This window comes from Leptopilina heterotoma, unplaced genomic scaffold (assembly GCF_015476425.1).
Source record: "Leptopilina heterotoma isolate Lh14 unplaced genomic scaffold, ASM1547642v1 Lhet_206, whole genome shotgun sequence".
Taxonomy (NCBI): domain Eukaryota; kingdom Metazoa; phylum Arthropoda; class Insecta; order Hymenoptera; family Figitidae; genus Leptopilina; species Leptopilina heterotoma.
Window position 1 is genome coordinate 782237 of NW_025110922.1, and position 14709 is coordinate 796945.

Sequence of the window (14709 nt, forward strand, 5' to 3'; positions counted from 1 at the left end):
ATTGTTTTAAAAAATAGATTTCGATAAATAAAGAATAATTTTCCATTACACTATGGTTCAAAAATGAATATTTAAAAAGTTATGGTTAAAAAACTGATTTGTCCCATTGAATTCAATGCATTGTTTGTCCTCCGGTAAATCAGCTGATGTCAGCCATATTGAATTTCCCCCACCCAACTTGGACTACCTTATTGGTTATCTTCAAAATAGTAACATTTTACCGCGTGAATGATAGCGAATCATATTTTATTTTTAGTATGAAGACCTATGGGGGGCCAATCAGAATACTTCTGGCATTTGATACCAAAGCCAATGGAATTTCAGCGCGTAATTTAAAACGTTTGAGACGTTTAAAACACTTTTCGACGACATTTTAGTGTAAATTTAATTAAAATTTATAAAATTGTTTTTAAAATTTACTGACTACTTACCTTTTCTGTATAACACTTTCAAATCTTGTACAATAATTTTCCCAGATGGAAAAAAGTTTATTTTCTTTATCCTAAGAATATGCAACCCGTCATACTTTACTGTACGATAGATTCTATTATTCATATTATTATTAATGCAACAGTTGTTTAACAAATTTTAATATACATTAATTACTATATACTATTAATCAATATTAATCGTATTTTAATAAATTTTCTAAATAGTTAGTTTCAGATGAACAGAAAAGTTCAATATATGTTTTTTAATGTTTTCTGCATTACCGACAGTGTCTTTCAAAAATATTACGCAAGCGCGCGTCCCGGGTTTTGTGTCGTCTGTTTTGTTCTCCGTGTATGTCAGAACGCTGAGAAACGTCAAACTTGTGAGTTATTTCGGGTTATTTCCAAGAGTATAAAAATACAAGTGTTTCGAGAAATTTAAGTGAAACTTGTGATAAATATTGTGTGCGAAGAGAGTGAATTTTTGATTTAATGAAAAAGTGTTGGAGGGAATTTTAGGAGAAATTTGATGATAAATAAAAAATGCCGCTTCACAGATATACACACGCAGTTCTCTGCAGAATTCCACTTTCTTTAGGAACGAAAGGCGAGGTCAATGTGGATGAAGCACGTTCACAGCATTCAGCACTAGCTGAACTTTTACGTGAATTTGGAATTGATGTTGTTGAAATGCCACCCGACGAAAGTTCACCACTTTGCGCTTTCGTTGAAGACATTGCTGTTGTTTGTAACGGTATTGCACTCATAGCTCGACCTAACGAACCATCTCGCATCAAAGAGGTATATTATTCTCTTTTTTATTATCTCCCCGTTATTTTACCTATTTTTGAATACTATTTTCATTGTTGACCTATTTTTTCTTTCTCACGACAAGTGTTTTCGAATATTTCCGAGTGTTTCCGTATTATATGATTTTCCATCTGTCAGAAGAATGTCCTTACGTTTTATTAATTATTGTTTTAAAATAAAATATAATTTTTTGCTTTTTGTACTATTTTCTATTTTTAACTTTGAATAATAAAAAATTGTCGATTCTGTCATTTCGTTCCTTTCAAATATCTCTGGTTACAGTGACTTAATTGAATTAACAGGATAATTGGTCTCAGGGACATAAAACCAAATACTTTGACGTAACATCATGCATCCTGCTAATATAAACCAGAAACTATTTCTCTCGCTTAAAACTCTATAATTCTTAATAAATGATGCGCAAGCACTATTTTAAACCTACGTCTCAAGAGATTGATGGGAAGAATTTAAAGTTCATGAATTTAATTTACTGCCAATTTATAGCTACCTATAAAAATGATAAATATTTTATAGCTATTAAAAAAGAAATTTAAATAAATAAATGTTCTTTTCAATAAAACATTTATATCCAAAGACAATGCATTATTTATTCGACTAATTTGCAAACAAATGAAAAATTTATTTTAACAATCATCGTTACAGGTGGACAGTATTAAAGCGGTTTTAAAGAAAGAATTGGAAATTCCTCTCGTTGAAATTGCTGATAAAAATGCTAGACTCGATGGTGGTGATGTTTTATTCACAGGTAATGACTTTATCCTATTAAAATTAAAATAGTAAACGGAAATAGTGTAATAAAATTTTTTAATAACTTAGGGCGTGAATTTTTCGTTGGATTGTCCGCTCAGACAAATGAAGCAGGAGCACGTGCTATTGCCGCAGCTTTCCCAGAATATCCTTGCGTGCCTATTAAGGTCAGTTTTATATTTCTACTTAAAAACTGCATCCAAACAGAAATAATTAAATCATAAAAAAATCCATCCTGTTTCTTTTATATATAATTACAGGCCTCGGCTATTTTTTTCGACTATTTGCAAAATAAGACGAATTTCTTCGACTTATTTTCAAAAAAAGAGAAATAAAATTATTTGTTAATAAATTATTTTATTTATCATAATTTTGCGTCATTTCTAGTAATTTAATTCAAATTGTATTAAAATAATAGAATTCATTCTAAGAATTTAATTCAAATTTTTGAAAATAATTGTATATGAAATTAGAAAGAATTGAAATACTACAAAAAAATTTTCTTATTTATATGGAAATAATTGAATTTCTGTGAAAAACTTTATTTAAAAAAAAAATATTTGAATTTTTGCGAAAAATGTTATTAAAATTTTTGAAAAAAATTGAATTCTTTGTAGAGATTTTTTTCAAAGAATTTTAATAACATATTTGAAAATAATTGAATTTTTTCAACAAAATTCATTAAAATTGTATTGAAATTGAATTTTTAAATTTTTGCTAAGAATTTTATTCAAATTTTCGAAAATAATTGAATTATTTGAGAAAATTTTATTCAAAGTTTTGATAATAATTGAATTCTTTCCGGGAAATTCAATTCAAATTGTATTAGAAAAAATTAAATTTATGCAAAAAAATGTCATATTTATATGAAAATAAATGAATTTCTGTGACGAATTTGACTAATTTAAAGAAAATTTAATTCTTGCGAAGAATTTTATTACAATTTTTAAAAAATTGAATTATTTCGAAGAATTTTATTAAACTTTCTGAAAATAATTGAATTCTGTTAAAGAATTTTATTAAACTTCTTGAAAATAATTGAATTCTTTTGAAGAATTGTTTTAAACTTTCTGAGAATAATTGAATTTTTTTGAAAAATTTTATTATTTTTAAAAATAATTGAATTGTTTTCAAAACATTTATTAAAATTTTTAAAATAATTGATTTGTTTCTTTCAAGAAATTTTCTATTGAAATTAATTGAATTCTTTCAAATAATTGTATTAAAATAGAATTGAAAATTATTGATTCCAATGAAGAATTTCGTTTATTTATGAAGATAATTGAATTTTTGCCAAAAATTTTATAAAAATTTTCGAAAATAATTGAATTTCAGTGATGAATCTGATTAATTTAAAGAATAAAATGTAATTCTTGATAAGAATTTTATTAAAATTTTGGACAATAATTAAATTCTAATAATATATTTTATCAAAATGTTTGAAAAAAATTGAATAAGTTTGAGAAATTTGACTATTAAATTCTATTGAAAATTATTAAATTTTTTTGAAGAATTTCATTTAGATTTTTGAAACTAATTGAAATATTTCAGAATTTTTCATGAAAATTTTTTTGTAATGTATTCAATTCTTTCAAGAAATTTTATTAAAATTATATTAAAAATAATTGTATTCTTGCAAAGAATTGAATTGAATTTTTGTAAAAAATAATTAATTAGTGAATTTTTTTTATTTCTTAATGTAAAATTATTCCAAAATTGAAGTTGATATGTCAAAACAAAAATATTATGTAATTTGCAAAATAATAATAAATTGAATACCGTGTTTCGCTAGTAATTAAATTTTTTAATTAAAGTTAAATTTGTAGAAAATTTAAATTTAAAATTTAAAAATACCAAATTCTATAATGAACAAAATTTGTTAAAATTTCAATATTTTTTACAGGTTGCTGAATCGAAACGTTTAAAATCATTAGTTTCAATGGCAGGACCGGATGTCATTTGCGTTGGTTGCGGTAAAGAGGCTCAAGAGGTTTTAAAAGTAAATTTTATCCCTTATCACATTTACAACAATTGAAGAATTCTTTGTGTTTTCCTAAAGTTTTGAACGTTCAAATAAACGAAATATTTTTTCTGTTTAAATTTTTTTTAAAATTACTTGTTTTCTAAGTAATTTAATAAATAAAATTAAACATTTACTAATTCAAGAAATTAATTTTTTTAAATTTACAAAATTATTTTTTTATAAAAGGATACAAAAATTAAAAAAAAGTGAAAAAAATATCGTCGTTCGTCTGAATGTTCAAAAAACTTTAGAAAACAACAATCAAATAAAGTATATTTTTAAAGGTGGAAAATTGGTTAAAATTAGTTTTTCTTAATAAAAAGGATAATTTTTATTAAGAAAAACTTATTTTAACCAATTTTCTACTAATTTCGATTGTTTTTCAATTTTGCAGTAATTTTTAAAATTAATTTTTCCCAGAGAATCGAAAGAGAGGCGACTTACAACTATCAAACTCTCACGGTGCCAGAGGATTTTGCGGCAAATGTTCTTTACGTGAATGGAACATTGATTCATCGATCGGAGGAGGAAATTCCCGAATCAAGTAAAGTATTTGAGGAGAGAGTTGAATTTCCCACAAGATCCCTTCACATGACTGAATTAGCCAAAGTCAGTTCAGGTCTGTCATCTTGTTGTTTATTAGTCCGTAGACCGCGTCACATTCGTAATATTTAAAAAGTCACTTTATCCAAATTCCAAACAAAGGAAAAATTAAAATCTATCTATCAATTCTCTTAAACAGAAGCTAGTAAAAAAGAAACAAAAAAAAAATTAGAGAAACTAGAATCGTGACATTTTTTTCGAAAAATCTATTTTCTGCAGTTCAGTACGAACTAGAGTTACCGATGATTATTACAATTATAATGAATTCAATACAAAAACTGCCAATAATTGTTTTGAAAAAGAATTTTAAAAAAAGAATCTATAAAAAGAAAAAGCACAAAATGTGAGAGAACGAAACGACTGAAGTATTAAATATCGAAAAGTTTAATATATTTCATATTAATATATTGATGAAGGAATATCAAGAGAAATAATATATGAAGACCGTTGAACAAAGTTTACTTCTAACTCTGATTTTCAAGAAAATACAATTTATACGAGACATTTTTTATTTCCTCCAAAAAAAATACTCTCAAGAAATTTTAACTGTTTAAAGAACGGGATACTTGAGCCCTATTTACAGATTTTAAATGTCTAATAAAATAATATTCATAGATTGTTGCCAATTTTACAAAACAAAAATAATAATCATAGATGTTTTAGAAAATGAGAAAGTACAGTCTATATACTAGAAAATGATAAAAAAAAAGATTCACAATTTTCGCCAAGAGATGTGCTCTAATGACTGAAATGACTTTCCAATATAATATTGAAAAAAACGGTATTTTACGTACCAAAAGTTTGACTGATATTCTCTATATATATAGATAGATTATTAATGATTAAATGAACTCAATTAATATGAGAAAAACATGAGGTTTTAAACTTCAATTATTAAACATATTTCGAGAAATATTTAACAATGACGTTTTAAACGTCAATTTGGAATTATAGAAGCTGAAGGGCTTAAGTATGCTTCTAGTCTATAAAAAAAATGTGTTCCAAGAACTTTAAAACTATTACTCAATCGTACAAAATGAAATCTATTTTATTTTTGTGTCAATATTATAATTAGTGCGATGATGTAATAACTATTTTTTTATGAAAGTGGTTGAAATTTTCATATAAACCTCAGTAATTAATTTTTTAAAAATATTATTGACGAAATTTTATTTTTAATTTTTATTTTTATCAGATTTTATTTTTATCTACACTGTAATTTTTAAATGATTTATATTCATTATAAATTGATAAATTTAATTCTACGATTTTTATCCTTAGAATATTATTTTTAATTGTATTAATATTAAAATACTAAATATTATTTTTTTACTTTTTAATCAAATTGTCAAATTTTTACTTTATTTGTATTATTTATTTTTTTAATTAAATTTTCATTCTTGTAAATATCGTTGCAAAACGTTAAAATAATTTTATTTTTTTTATTTAAAAGAGAAACGTCGGTGAAGTTTATAATCAACGAGTGAAAGAAAAAAAAATATTTCCCTTGACAAAAACAATAAAATTTAAAATTTTTTTTTCAAACTACTGATCAAAAAAATTATGCAAAAGCATTTTAAATGCAAAAATATGTAAAAATTTAAATATTGAAATATTTTTCCTTCAAATTGTTGATTGTAAACGTTGTGAAACTTCACCAACGTAAAAAAAATGCTTTACAGACTAGTAAAGAGTTAATATTTACTCACATATTTATTGTGATCTAATTTTATTGAATTAGTTATTTAAATTTTTAATTTATGATTTATGTCATAATCCACGAATTCTGAACGTTCAACTGAACGATATTTTTGTAATTAAAAATATTTTCAAAAATTAAGCTAGCTTTCAAAAAGCAATAACGAAAACAAATGTTAAAAATCTTTATATGTAATTCTTTTTAAACTTGACGCAATATTATTACAAATAAAATTTGAATTTAAAGAAAGAATTTTAAATTTCGTTCATTTGAACGTTTGGAACTTTAAACCTTTTTAACATTTTATTTCAGTTTTTAGAATTCTATTTATTGCTTTTAATCCTTTTAATTGAACTTTTTCAGAGGTTTAATTGAAAATTTCATAAAACTTGTAAAAGGAAAAAAAAAAAAATTATAATTGATAATTTTTATGGTTTTGTCATGACTAATCGATTACTTGCAAACAGGTTTTCAATAATATATATTTATGTATTTAAATTACTTTTAAGATTTGAATTATCCGGTTAGAATACATATAGTGACGTAAATACTTTCTCAACAAATTTTTCCGCGATATTTTAAAATAAATATCAGGCGCAATGAATATACGAAAAATTTTAAATAGTTGTTAATAAACTATAAATGTAAATACGCAATTATGAAAAAACTTAGAATTTTATTCTAATTATCAGAAAAAATGTATCGCCGTAATTATTTATAAAAACATTTTTTTTTTCCAGCAAATGTTGAATGCCAATTTTTACTTAACTTTAAGCTTCGTTATACAAAACTTTTAGTTAAATACAAATAATTTGCACAACAATAAAAACCGCTTGTGATAATAGAGATCATTTTTTTACAATTATACAATTTACGATTAATATTAATTTATTAATATTAATAGATTGGAATAAAATATTAATATGAAATAAAATATTAATGCGAAATAAAATATAATACAATGTCAATAAGATTAAATATTAATAAATTAATATTAATATTATTTTATTAATAATTTTGCTACACAAATGCGCAATTGGTACAAAATGTTGTATACAAATTCAACTTCATGATGATTATATTTTATCAAGTCTCAGCTATTGTTTTTGCTCTTTAATGAGTTTTTAATAAAAAAAAGTATTACAACCTTTAAATTAAATCTTCATTTCGAAATGTTCGAAAAATTCTGAAAGTTCAAATGAACGAAATATTTTTTTCAATATAAATATTTTTCAAAATTATTCACTGAAGTCAGTGAAGTTCACAACGTTTATCATTCAAAAGAAAAAAATATTCTTCTATTCAAATTTCTGTTTAAAAAAAATGTTAACAATATTTTTTAATCGACAAATTAAAAAATTATTTTTTTAATAACGAGACACAATTTAAATTTTACTGAAACAATATTTTATTTCAGTAAAATTTAAATTTGAAAAAAGTAAATTTCATTCATTTGAACGTTTAAAACCTTAAGAACATGGATTTTTGAAACAAAAACAATTTCTAAACAAAACTTATTAAAAAAGTAAACTTTTTTCATTTGTACAAACTTCCTAGACACTGGTATATTTACAAATTGTTTTCAATGTCTTCAGTTGAATCATAAATGTTACAAAAAATGAAAATAAATGTTTACTTACTAAATAAATCAACTGGTTCATTAAGTAGAATAGAAATGTGTCAAACAGAGTAACACCAGTCCCAGGCTTTGGAATTGATTAATTTCAGTGTATTTTTCAGCGTTCCATCAGATCCAACGTCGAATGTTCTTGGAAAAGTACTTCCTGGTGATCTTCCATATATTTTATGGATAATTTGCTCCCATTTTACAGGCTGCACTAGATGTTTTATTAAATGTCTTCTTATTGTTTCTGGTTCGCGATAATACTCGGCGTTACAATTAGAGTACACTGTTATTCGGGGTTTTTCAATTATCGTATTAAATAAAGTTGGTTTAAAACGTTTAATTGCTGGTTCCATTAATGGTGTGTGAAATGCACCGGAAACTGGAATTCTCTTTACATTTTTCAGACCCAATTTTGAGCTATTTTCCATTAAGAAATTAAGAGCTTCGTCATTTCCGCCGATTACTTTTCCTTGAGTGTGTAAGTAAATTGCAATTCTGAAAGAGAAGGAAAATAAATAATTAAATGAAAATAAAATATGAAAGTTTAGAAATTTTACTAGCAAATGTTACGCAGTGCTTAATTTATTATTTGGCAATTTCGAATTTTTTTATTTCCAATTATCAACTTCAATGTTTGAATGATTTCCGATTCAAAAATTAACAAAATTCATTTATTAACTAATTAACTGAGTAATTATTATTATTTTCGAAAATATTAATAAAATTCTTTGAAACAAGTCGATTATTTTCAAAAAATTTTAATAAAATTCTTCGCAAGAATTAAATTATTTTCATAAATAATAAAATTCTTAACGAGAATTTCATTATTTTCATCAATACTAAAAATCCTACGAAAAATTCAATATTTTTTCTATAAATACAATTCTTTGTAGAAAATGAATTATTTTCAGGAATTAAATACACTTTACAAGAAATTATTTTTAACAATTCAATTAGTTTTAAAAATTTTGATACAATATATTTTATAAAAATTCAATTATTTTCAATACAATTTCAACTAAATTCCTCAGGAGAATTAAAATTTTCTTCAAAAAAATTCAATTAATTTCAAAAAATTTGATAAAATTCTGAGAAACGATTCAATTATTTTCAGAAATAATAAAATTTTTTGCAGGAATTCAATTATTTAACAATTTTTTAAATAAATTTCTTCGAAAGAATATTCAAAATTTTTAATGAAATTCTTTATAAGAATTTTAATTATTTTCAATACAATTCCTCGAAAGAATTTCATTCTCTTTAAAAATAATAACATTCTTTGAAATAAATTATTTTCAAAAATGTTAATAAAATTCTTCGAAACTATGCAATTATTTACAAAAATGGTAATAAAATTCTTCGCCGGAATTCAATTATTTTCAATGCAATTTCATTAAAATTTATAGAAAGAATTCAATTATTTTTCAATTTTTAATCAATTTTTTTGAAAGATTTCAGTTATTTTAAAGAATTTTAATGGAATTTTTTATAAGAATTCAATTATTTTCTATGCAATTGAATTTAATTCCTCGAAAGAATTTAATTATTTTCAAAAAAATTTTGTAAAATTCTTCAAAACAATTCAATTATTTTAAAAAATATTTCTAAAATTCTTCGTGGAAATTTTATTATTTTAAGAAATAATAAAATTCTTCGCAGGACTTTTCTTATTTTCAATAAAATTTTAATAGAAATCTTTGAAACTATTTTATTCCTTTCAAAAATAAAATCCATGAAAAGAATTTAATTATTTTCAAAAGTTATCTATAATTTTTCGGAAGAATTAAATTATTTTCAAAATTTTAATAAAATTCTTTAAAAGAATTCGTTTATTTTCAATAATTTTGATAACATTGTTTAGAAGAATTCAATTATTTTCAAAAATGTTAATAAATTTCTTTGCAAAAATTAAATTATTACAGATTCGAAATTATAACTTAAATAAAATTATAACATTAACTATTAATTTTTTTTGCACTTTAATAAATATTAGTTTTTCTACAATAATTTATAAGTAACTATTTTTAAGTTTTAAAATGTTAAATTAAATTTCCTATTTTAATTATGATTTTCTATTCAAAGTAATATTGTTTTATTAATTTTTGTTATTATATTTATTCTTCAAAACATATTAAATTGGAATTTCTTCAAACTTTCAACAAACATTCGGAGTACAATGATTATTAATATAGATTATTTAATTATTAATATTATATTAAAATTCTCATAATTACCGACAAACAGGTTCACTAATTCCCAAATCTCTTGCCCATGATTCAGCATCCTTACAAGCTTGAAAAATATTTGATCCGGCTTTTGTATAAACATACATCATCCCTTGCTTCGAACGTTCAGCAGCATTTGCCATTGCCAGTGCTCTATGTTGAACAAGTCGAATTCCAGATTCATAATCTATTGCTCCCGAGAAAATTAAAGCTGTAAATTCACCAACACTATATCCAGCAACAGCTCTGCAATTATCCAAAACATTTGGCCGATCTTCGATTAAATTTTCCAATGCCGCTAAACTCGCAACAACAGTTGCTGCTTGATTAAATTCCGTTTTATTCAATTCCTTCTGTGGTCCTTCCAATGACAATTTTTTCAAATCATACTTTAAAATTTCATTCGCTATCGCATACATTTCTTTCACTCGTGGAAAACGTAAATACGCTTTTATCCTGCCAACCTTAAGTGTACCCTGTCCAGGGAATAGAATAATGGAATTATCATTTGGAAGAACTTTCGGTGCTTCCGGCTCTTTTTGCAAGTTCACCGGTGCAGTGTCAGGATAGGGATTCTTCGCCCAATTTGGATCATTTGCATCGCTAAAAGTTGTCGCATCCTCGAGAAGTTTTGACACTTCCGCAGCTTTTGAATCTTCAGGGAGATCATTATTGTCCGATGTGAATTTATCGGAAAACGAACGAGACAATTTGCAGCACGAGGAAGACCGGTGAGAGAAAGTGAGGTTAGAAAACGCTTTCGTTAAAATTTTTCGATACAACATGATTGATTTTTTATAAAAAGCACATCACAGTGTATTAAAAAGTATGCGAGATGGTAGTAAAGGGAAAAATGTATTTTTTAACTGGTGGAAAATTGTAATTTTACGCAGAAAAGAATGCACTTGATAAACTTTATCACATGTAGTTTGTGATTCTGTAAACATTGTCGGTGAAGAAGAATCCCTTTTATCGACTGTTCGTGTTCGATAAAATTGGGCGGGAAAATTAAATCAGAATTGTATATAATTTTTAAAGTTTTTGGTTTTTAACTTTTTTTTGTTGGTTAGGTTAGGATAAATAAAGACAGAGTTTAATAGAGAAATAAATCTGATTTGTAATTGCACCAGCTAAGTATAGACATTAGAATAAAGTAATCTGTGTAGCAGAAATATAGTGCACAAGAAGGAATCTCTAATGAAAGGAATGATATTTAATATTTATATATTCACAAGGAACACTTTCGCACAATATACTGGTAAAAAATGGACACGCTCAGCAGATCGAATCTCAATGCAAACTCATTGAATTCTCATCAATTTCTTCTATTTCTAAATTTCTTCCATTTCTTCCCTTAAGCTGACAAACTTGGAGAAAAATTGTTTTTTTTTTTTGTTTAGAAAAACATTTTCATAAAGAACTGTATTTTCTAAATTACTGATTCGCCGTGTGGTATAAATATATTAATTTTCAATAGCAATATCGTGATTCAATTTTTGAAACTCGGTGAGGAGTTTGCAGGAAAAATTCGCAGTTTTGGATATACTTTCTTGTTCTCCTCATGAAGGAATTTAATACGATTTCATTATTGTATTTAAAATTATTAGAACCCAGTCAACTCGGAGCTAGGGACGTGACGGCTTGTCAGAATTTTAGATCTTTGATCGCTTGTGGTAAATCCGGTAATTTCATGTCCTTTATTTGCTGATGGATATTCATATTTTTCATTGCTGACACTGCTCTTGCTGGAGCTGCAGTTATTCCCGCCTGGTTATATGAAATAAAAAAATGATAATTTCCAAATACTTTTTTAATATTAAAAATTGACGCCTCACGGTAAACTGGACCTATCGCAACGAGAAATTTGAGGTTATGTTTACAATCCTTTTTTTGCGATTAACAAGCAATTTTATTTTTTAAAACAAAAATTATTCCTCGGGAATGTGTAAAAAAAATTTAAATATATCAGTTTCGTTTCGACTGAAAGTTAATTCTCTTTTCATCCTCTCGGACCAGTTTAAAATTAATAATCATAACCTCAAAATTCTAGTCGTGACAGGTCCCTTTATAAAGCGTCACTTATAAATTTATTATTAAAATTCCTTGTAAAGCAATATTACCAATAACCAATTTTTAATGAGATTAATTCTTCACCGAAATAGAAATAATCAAAGTTAAAAGCAAAACAGCAAAAAAAAAAAAAAAATGTAAGGAACGAGTGTTTACAAAAATGAGAAGAAATAAGCATTTACAAAAAAGGAAAAGAAAGAAAATTGCATACTATCTACCACTACAGTTTGTTAAGGAGAAGGTCCTACGAGGATAACTGGATGAATCGAGTAATCTCGACGTATTTTGCGAGTCCCCTAAAATTTATGTTAGTCTATGAAATCTAAGTTCTAAAGTGGCGGAAGAAGTGTTTCATTTTTTATAAAAAAGAGAAAAGATCTAGTCAAGCAGAAATTTATAATAAACAAATTTCGAAAAAAATAAACTTAATCGACAAATTTGATTATTAGAGTAATTTACCTCTTGTTTTTCTAATTTCGATTGCTCGTCTATCCTCGTGAGGATTTCTGTCATGTTTGTTTCAAGAACCATACCGCCCATCACTAATTCATTGAGTATATAGTGAACTTTATCTACATGAAAAATAAGATCAAGTTCGCAGACATTTTCAAAACATTTATCCAACGTTTCGACGAAAACCTGAATCAAATCTAAAATTCCAAGCTCTGACTCAGAACTGTCGACACAAAAAACAAAATATAAAGTTGCATAGTGTCGATAAATTAATTTATAATCCGATCCACCGATTAGGCTACCGCCTTCTAGGAAATTGCACACATTGTCATCCCTCTTCGAAACTAATTGGAATGTTTCCTTTATAATTTGTTGCTGCATATCCTCATTCTAAAAAAAAGTATTACTTAACACTCTCATTTCTAAATTTCTTCAAAATAGAAAAGTACTATATTTTTCCTAAAAGAAAATTTTCAAAGTTCTTATATTTAAATTATACGAAAATAAATAGCAGAAGAAAAATTAAGGTTATGGTTTCAAAACGTGAAGGAAACTTAATTAAACAATCTTCGATAAATTATACAGAAAACAAGAGAAATGATAAATTTTCTTTTAGACTTTCTCTATTCTTTTCCATATATAGTAGAAACAAAATTTTCAACATTTTTATGACGAATTTTTCCAAAGAAATTTTGAAAGAAAAAAATTTTACCAATTGACAATAGAATGTGAAATGATCAAAGTACTTACAAAATATTGATAAAATTTTGAAAGACGGGGCTTTCCATGATTATTAAAAACCAAAATAGCCTTTATCATTGTTAATAAATATAATCTTTTTCAGAGGTTAGACGAGGGAATTCTATAACTCAGCATATTGGTGACGTGTATTTTGCCATTATTAATTCTTGTTTATGTAATTTTAATTTTCCACCAATTGCATTAAATAAACAATGAACACTTTTAGATTTTAACAATTGTCAATTTAACATGACTATATTACACACTACAGAAACAATGGGTTACAAATAAAAATTGACAGACCTAATGGAAAAAGTGACTTGTAAATTAGACCTTTATCATTTTCATGGTCGCATTCTATATTATCGACACATAAATTGGCGGCAATTATTTGATTATTGAAAAACTAGTAAATATTATTATTAATAATTATAATAATAATAATATTTACTATTTTTATTATTGTGAAAATTAGGAAATTTTTTATTTTCAAATATCAACTTTAATTTTTGAATTATTTTAGATTCAAAATTTAAAAAATTCACTTATTAACTAATTATTATTATTTTTAGAAATTTTAATGAAATTCTTTGAAAAAAAATTTTAAAAATCATTTTCCAAAATTTTAACAAAATTCTTTAAAATAATTCAATTATTTTCAATCTAAATAAATTTCTTCACATGAATTCAATTTTTTAAAAAAATTTTAATAAAATTCTTCATAAGAATTCAATTATTTTTAAAAAATTTAATAAAATTTCTTCGAGGGAATTCAATTTTCAATCTTTTAATTAAATTAAATTTATTTAATTTAATTTAATTTTTTTTAATAAAAACTAAATTGTAAAATTCAGTTATTTTTTAGAAATTTTAATAAAATTCTTTATATAATAATTCAATTATTTTCCTAAATAATACAATTTTCACAGGAATTCAATTATTTTCAAAAATAAAAAATTTCTTATCAGAAATTCAATTATCTTCAGAAATAATAATTTTTTTTGGTAGGGATTCAATTATTTATTAAAATTTTAATAACCATTCTTTGAAAAAATTCCATTATTTTTCAAATAATTTAATTTCAAAATTTAATTATTTCTGTAAATAATAAAATTCATCGAAATAATTCAATTATTTTCAATACAAATTCAATTAAATTCCTCGAAATAATTCAATTAATTTAAAAAATTTAAAGAAAATTTTTCGAAAGAATATATTAATTTTCAAAAACTTAAATAAACTTTTTTACGTAGGAATTT

At 24.3% G+C, this 14709-nt stretch overlaps 3 protein-coding genes across 5 annotated transcripts; 1 reads left to right on the plus strand and 2 right to left on the minus strand.

Moving 5' to 3' along the window:
- The first annotated feature begins 750 nt into the window (after positions 1-750).
- LOC122501233 (N(G),N(G)-dimethylarginine dimethylaminohydrolase 1) lies at positions 751-5843 on the plus strand. The gene is made up of 5 exons (XM_043610549.1): positions 751-1232; positions 1905-2007; positions 2079-2176; positions 3913-4008; positions 4453-5843. The coding sequence occupies exons 1-5, from the start codon at positions 975-977 to the stop codon at positions 4705-4707; spliced, it is 810 nt and encodes a 269-aa protein (XP_043466484.1). The 5' UTR covers positions 751-974; the 3' UTR covers positions 4708-5843.
- Positions 5844-7779: 1936 nt separating this feature from the next.
- On the minus strand, positions 7780-11144 carry LOC122501234 (probable malonyl-CoA-acyl carrier protein transacylase, mitochondrial). The gene is made up of 2 exons (XM_043610550.1): positions 10196-11144; positions 7780-8456 (listed from the first exon to the last, which is right to left on the minus strand). Exons 1-2 carry the CDS (start codon positions 10969-10971, stop codon positions 8015-8017), a joined length of 1218 nt encoding a protein of 405 aa, XP_043466485.1. The 5' UTR covers positions 10972-11144; the 3' UTR covers positions 7780-8014.
- A 134-nt stretch (positions 11145-11278) lies between these two features.
- Positions 11279-13788, minus strand: LOC122501235 (AP-3 complex subunit sigma-1). Of its 3 annotated transcripts, none has more exons than XM_043610552.1 (4): positions 13460-13788; positions 12716-13099; positions 12468-12552; positions 11815-11953 (listed from the first exon to the last, which is right to left on the minus strand). In XM_043610552.1, the coding sequence occupies exons 1-3, from the start codon at positions 13526-13528 to the stop codon at positions 12487-12489; spliced, it is 519 nt and encodes a 172-aa protein (XP_043466487.1). In that variant the 5' UTR covers positions 13529-13788; the 3' UTR covers positions 11815-11953; positions 12468-12486. The 3 variants fall into 3 exon arrangements, with proteins under 3 accessions (XP_043466486.1, XP_043466487.1, XP_043466488.1); XM_043610553.1 differs by having other exon boundaries at positions 11817-11953; positions 12475-12552; XM_043610551.1 differs by lacking the exon at positions 12468-12552 and having other exon boundaries at positions 11279-11953; positions 13460-13782.
- Between the last annotated feature and the right edge of the window lie 921 nt (positions 13789-14709).

Coding starts and splice junctions, on each gene's coding strand:
- LOC122501233 (XM_043610549.1), top strand. CDS start 975: ATGCCGCTTCACAGATATACACACGCAGTTCTCTGCAGAATTCCACTT. Junction 2,177..3,912: donor ATCCTTGCGTGCCTATTAAG/GTCAGTTTTATA, acceptor TATTTTTTACAG/GTTGCTGAATCGAAACGTTT. Junction 4,009..4,452: donor AGGCTCAAGAGGTTTTAAAA/GTAAATTTTATC, acceptor AATTTTTCCCAG/AGAATCGAAAGAGAGGCGAC.
- LOC122501235 (XM_043610551.1), bottom strand. CDS start 13,528: ATGATAAAGGCTATTTTGGTTTTTAATAATCATGGAAAGCCCCGTCTT. Junction 13,100..13,459: donor CAAAATTTTATCAATATTTT/GTAAGTACTTTG, acceptor ACTTTTTTTTAG/AATGAGGATATGCAGCAACA. Junction 11,954..12,715: donor CGAAATTAGAAAAACAAGAG/GTAAATTACTCT, acceptor TCATATAACCAG/GCGGGAATAACTGCAGCTCC.
- LOC122501234 (XM_043610550.1), bottom strand. CDS start 10,971: ATGTTGTATCGAAAAATTTTAACGAAAGCGTTTTCTAACCTCACTTTC. Junction 8,457..10,195: donor ATTAGTGAACCTGTTTGTCG/GTAATTATGAGA, acceptor CTTCTCTTTCAG/AATTGCAATTTACTTACACA.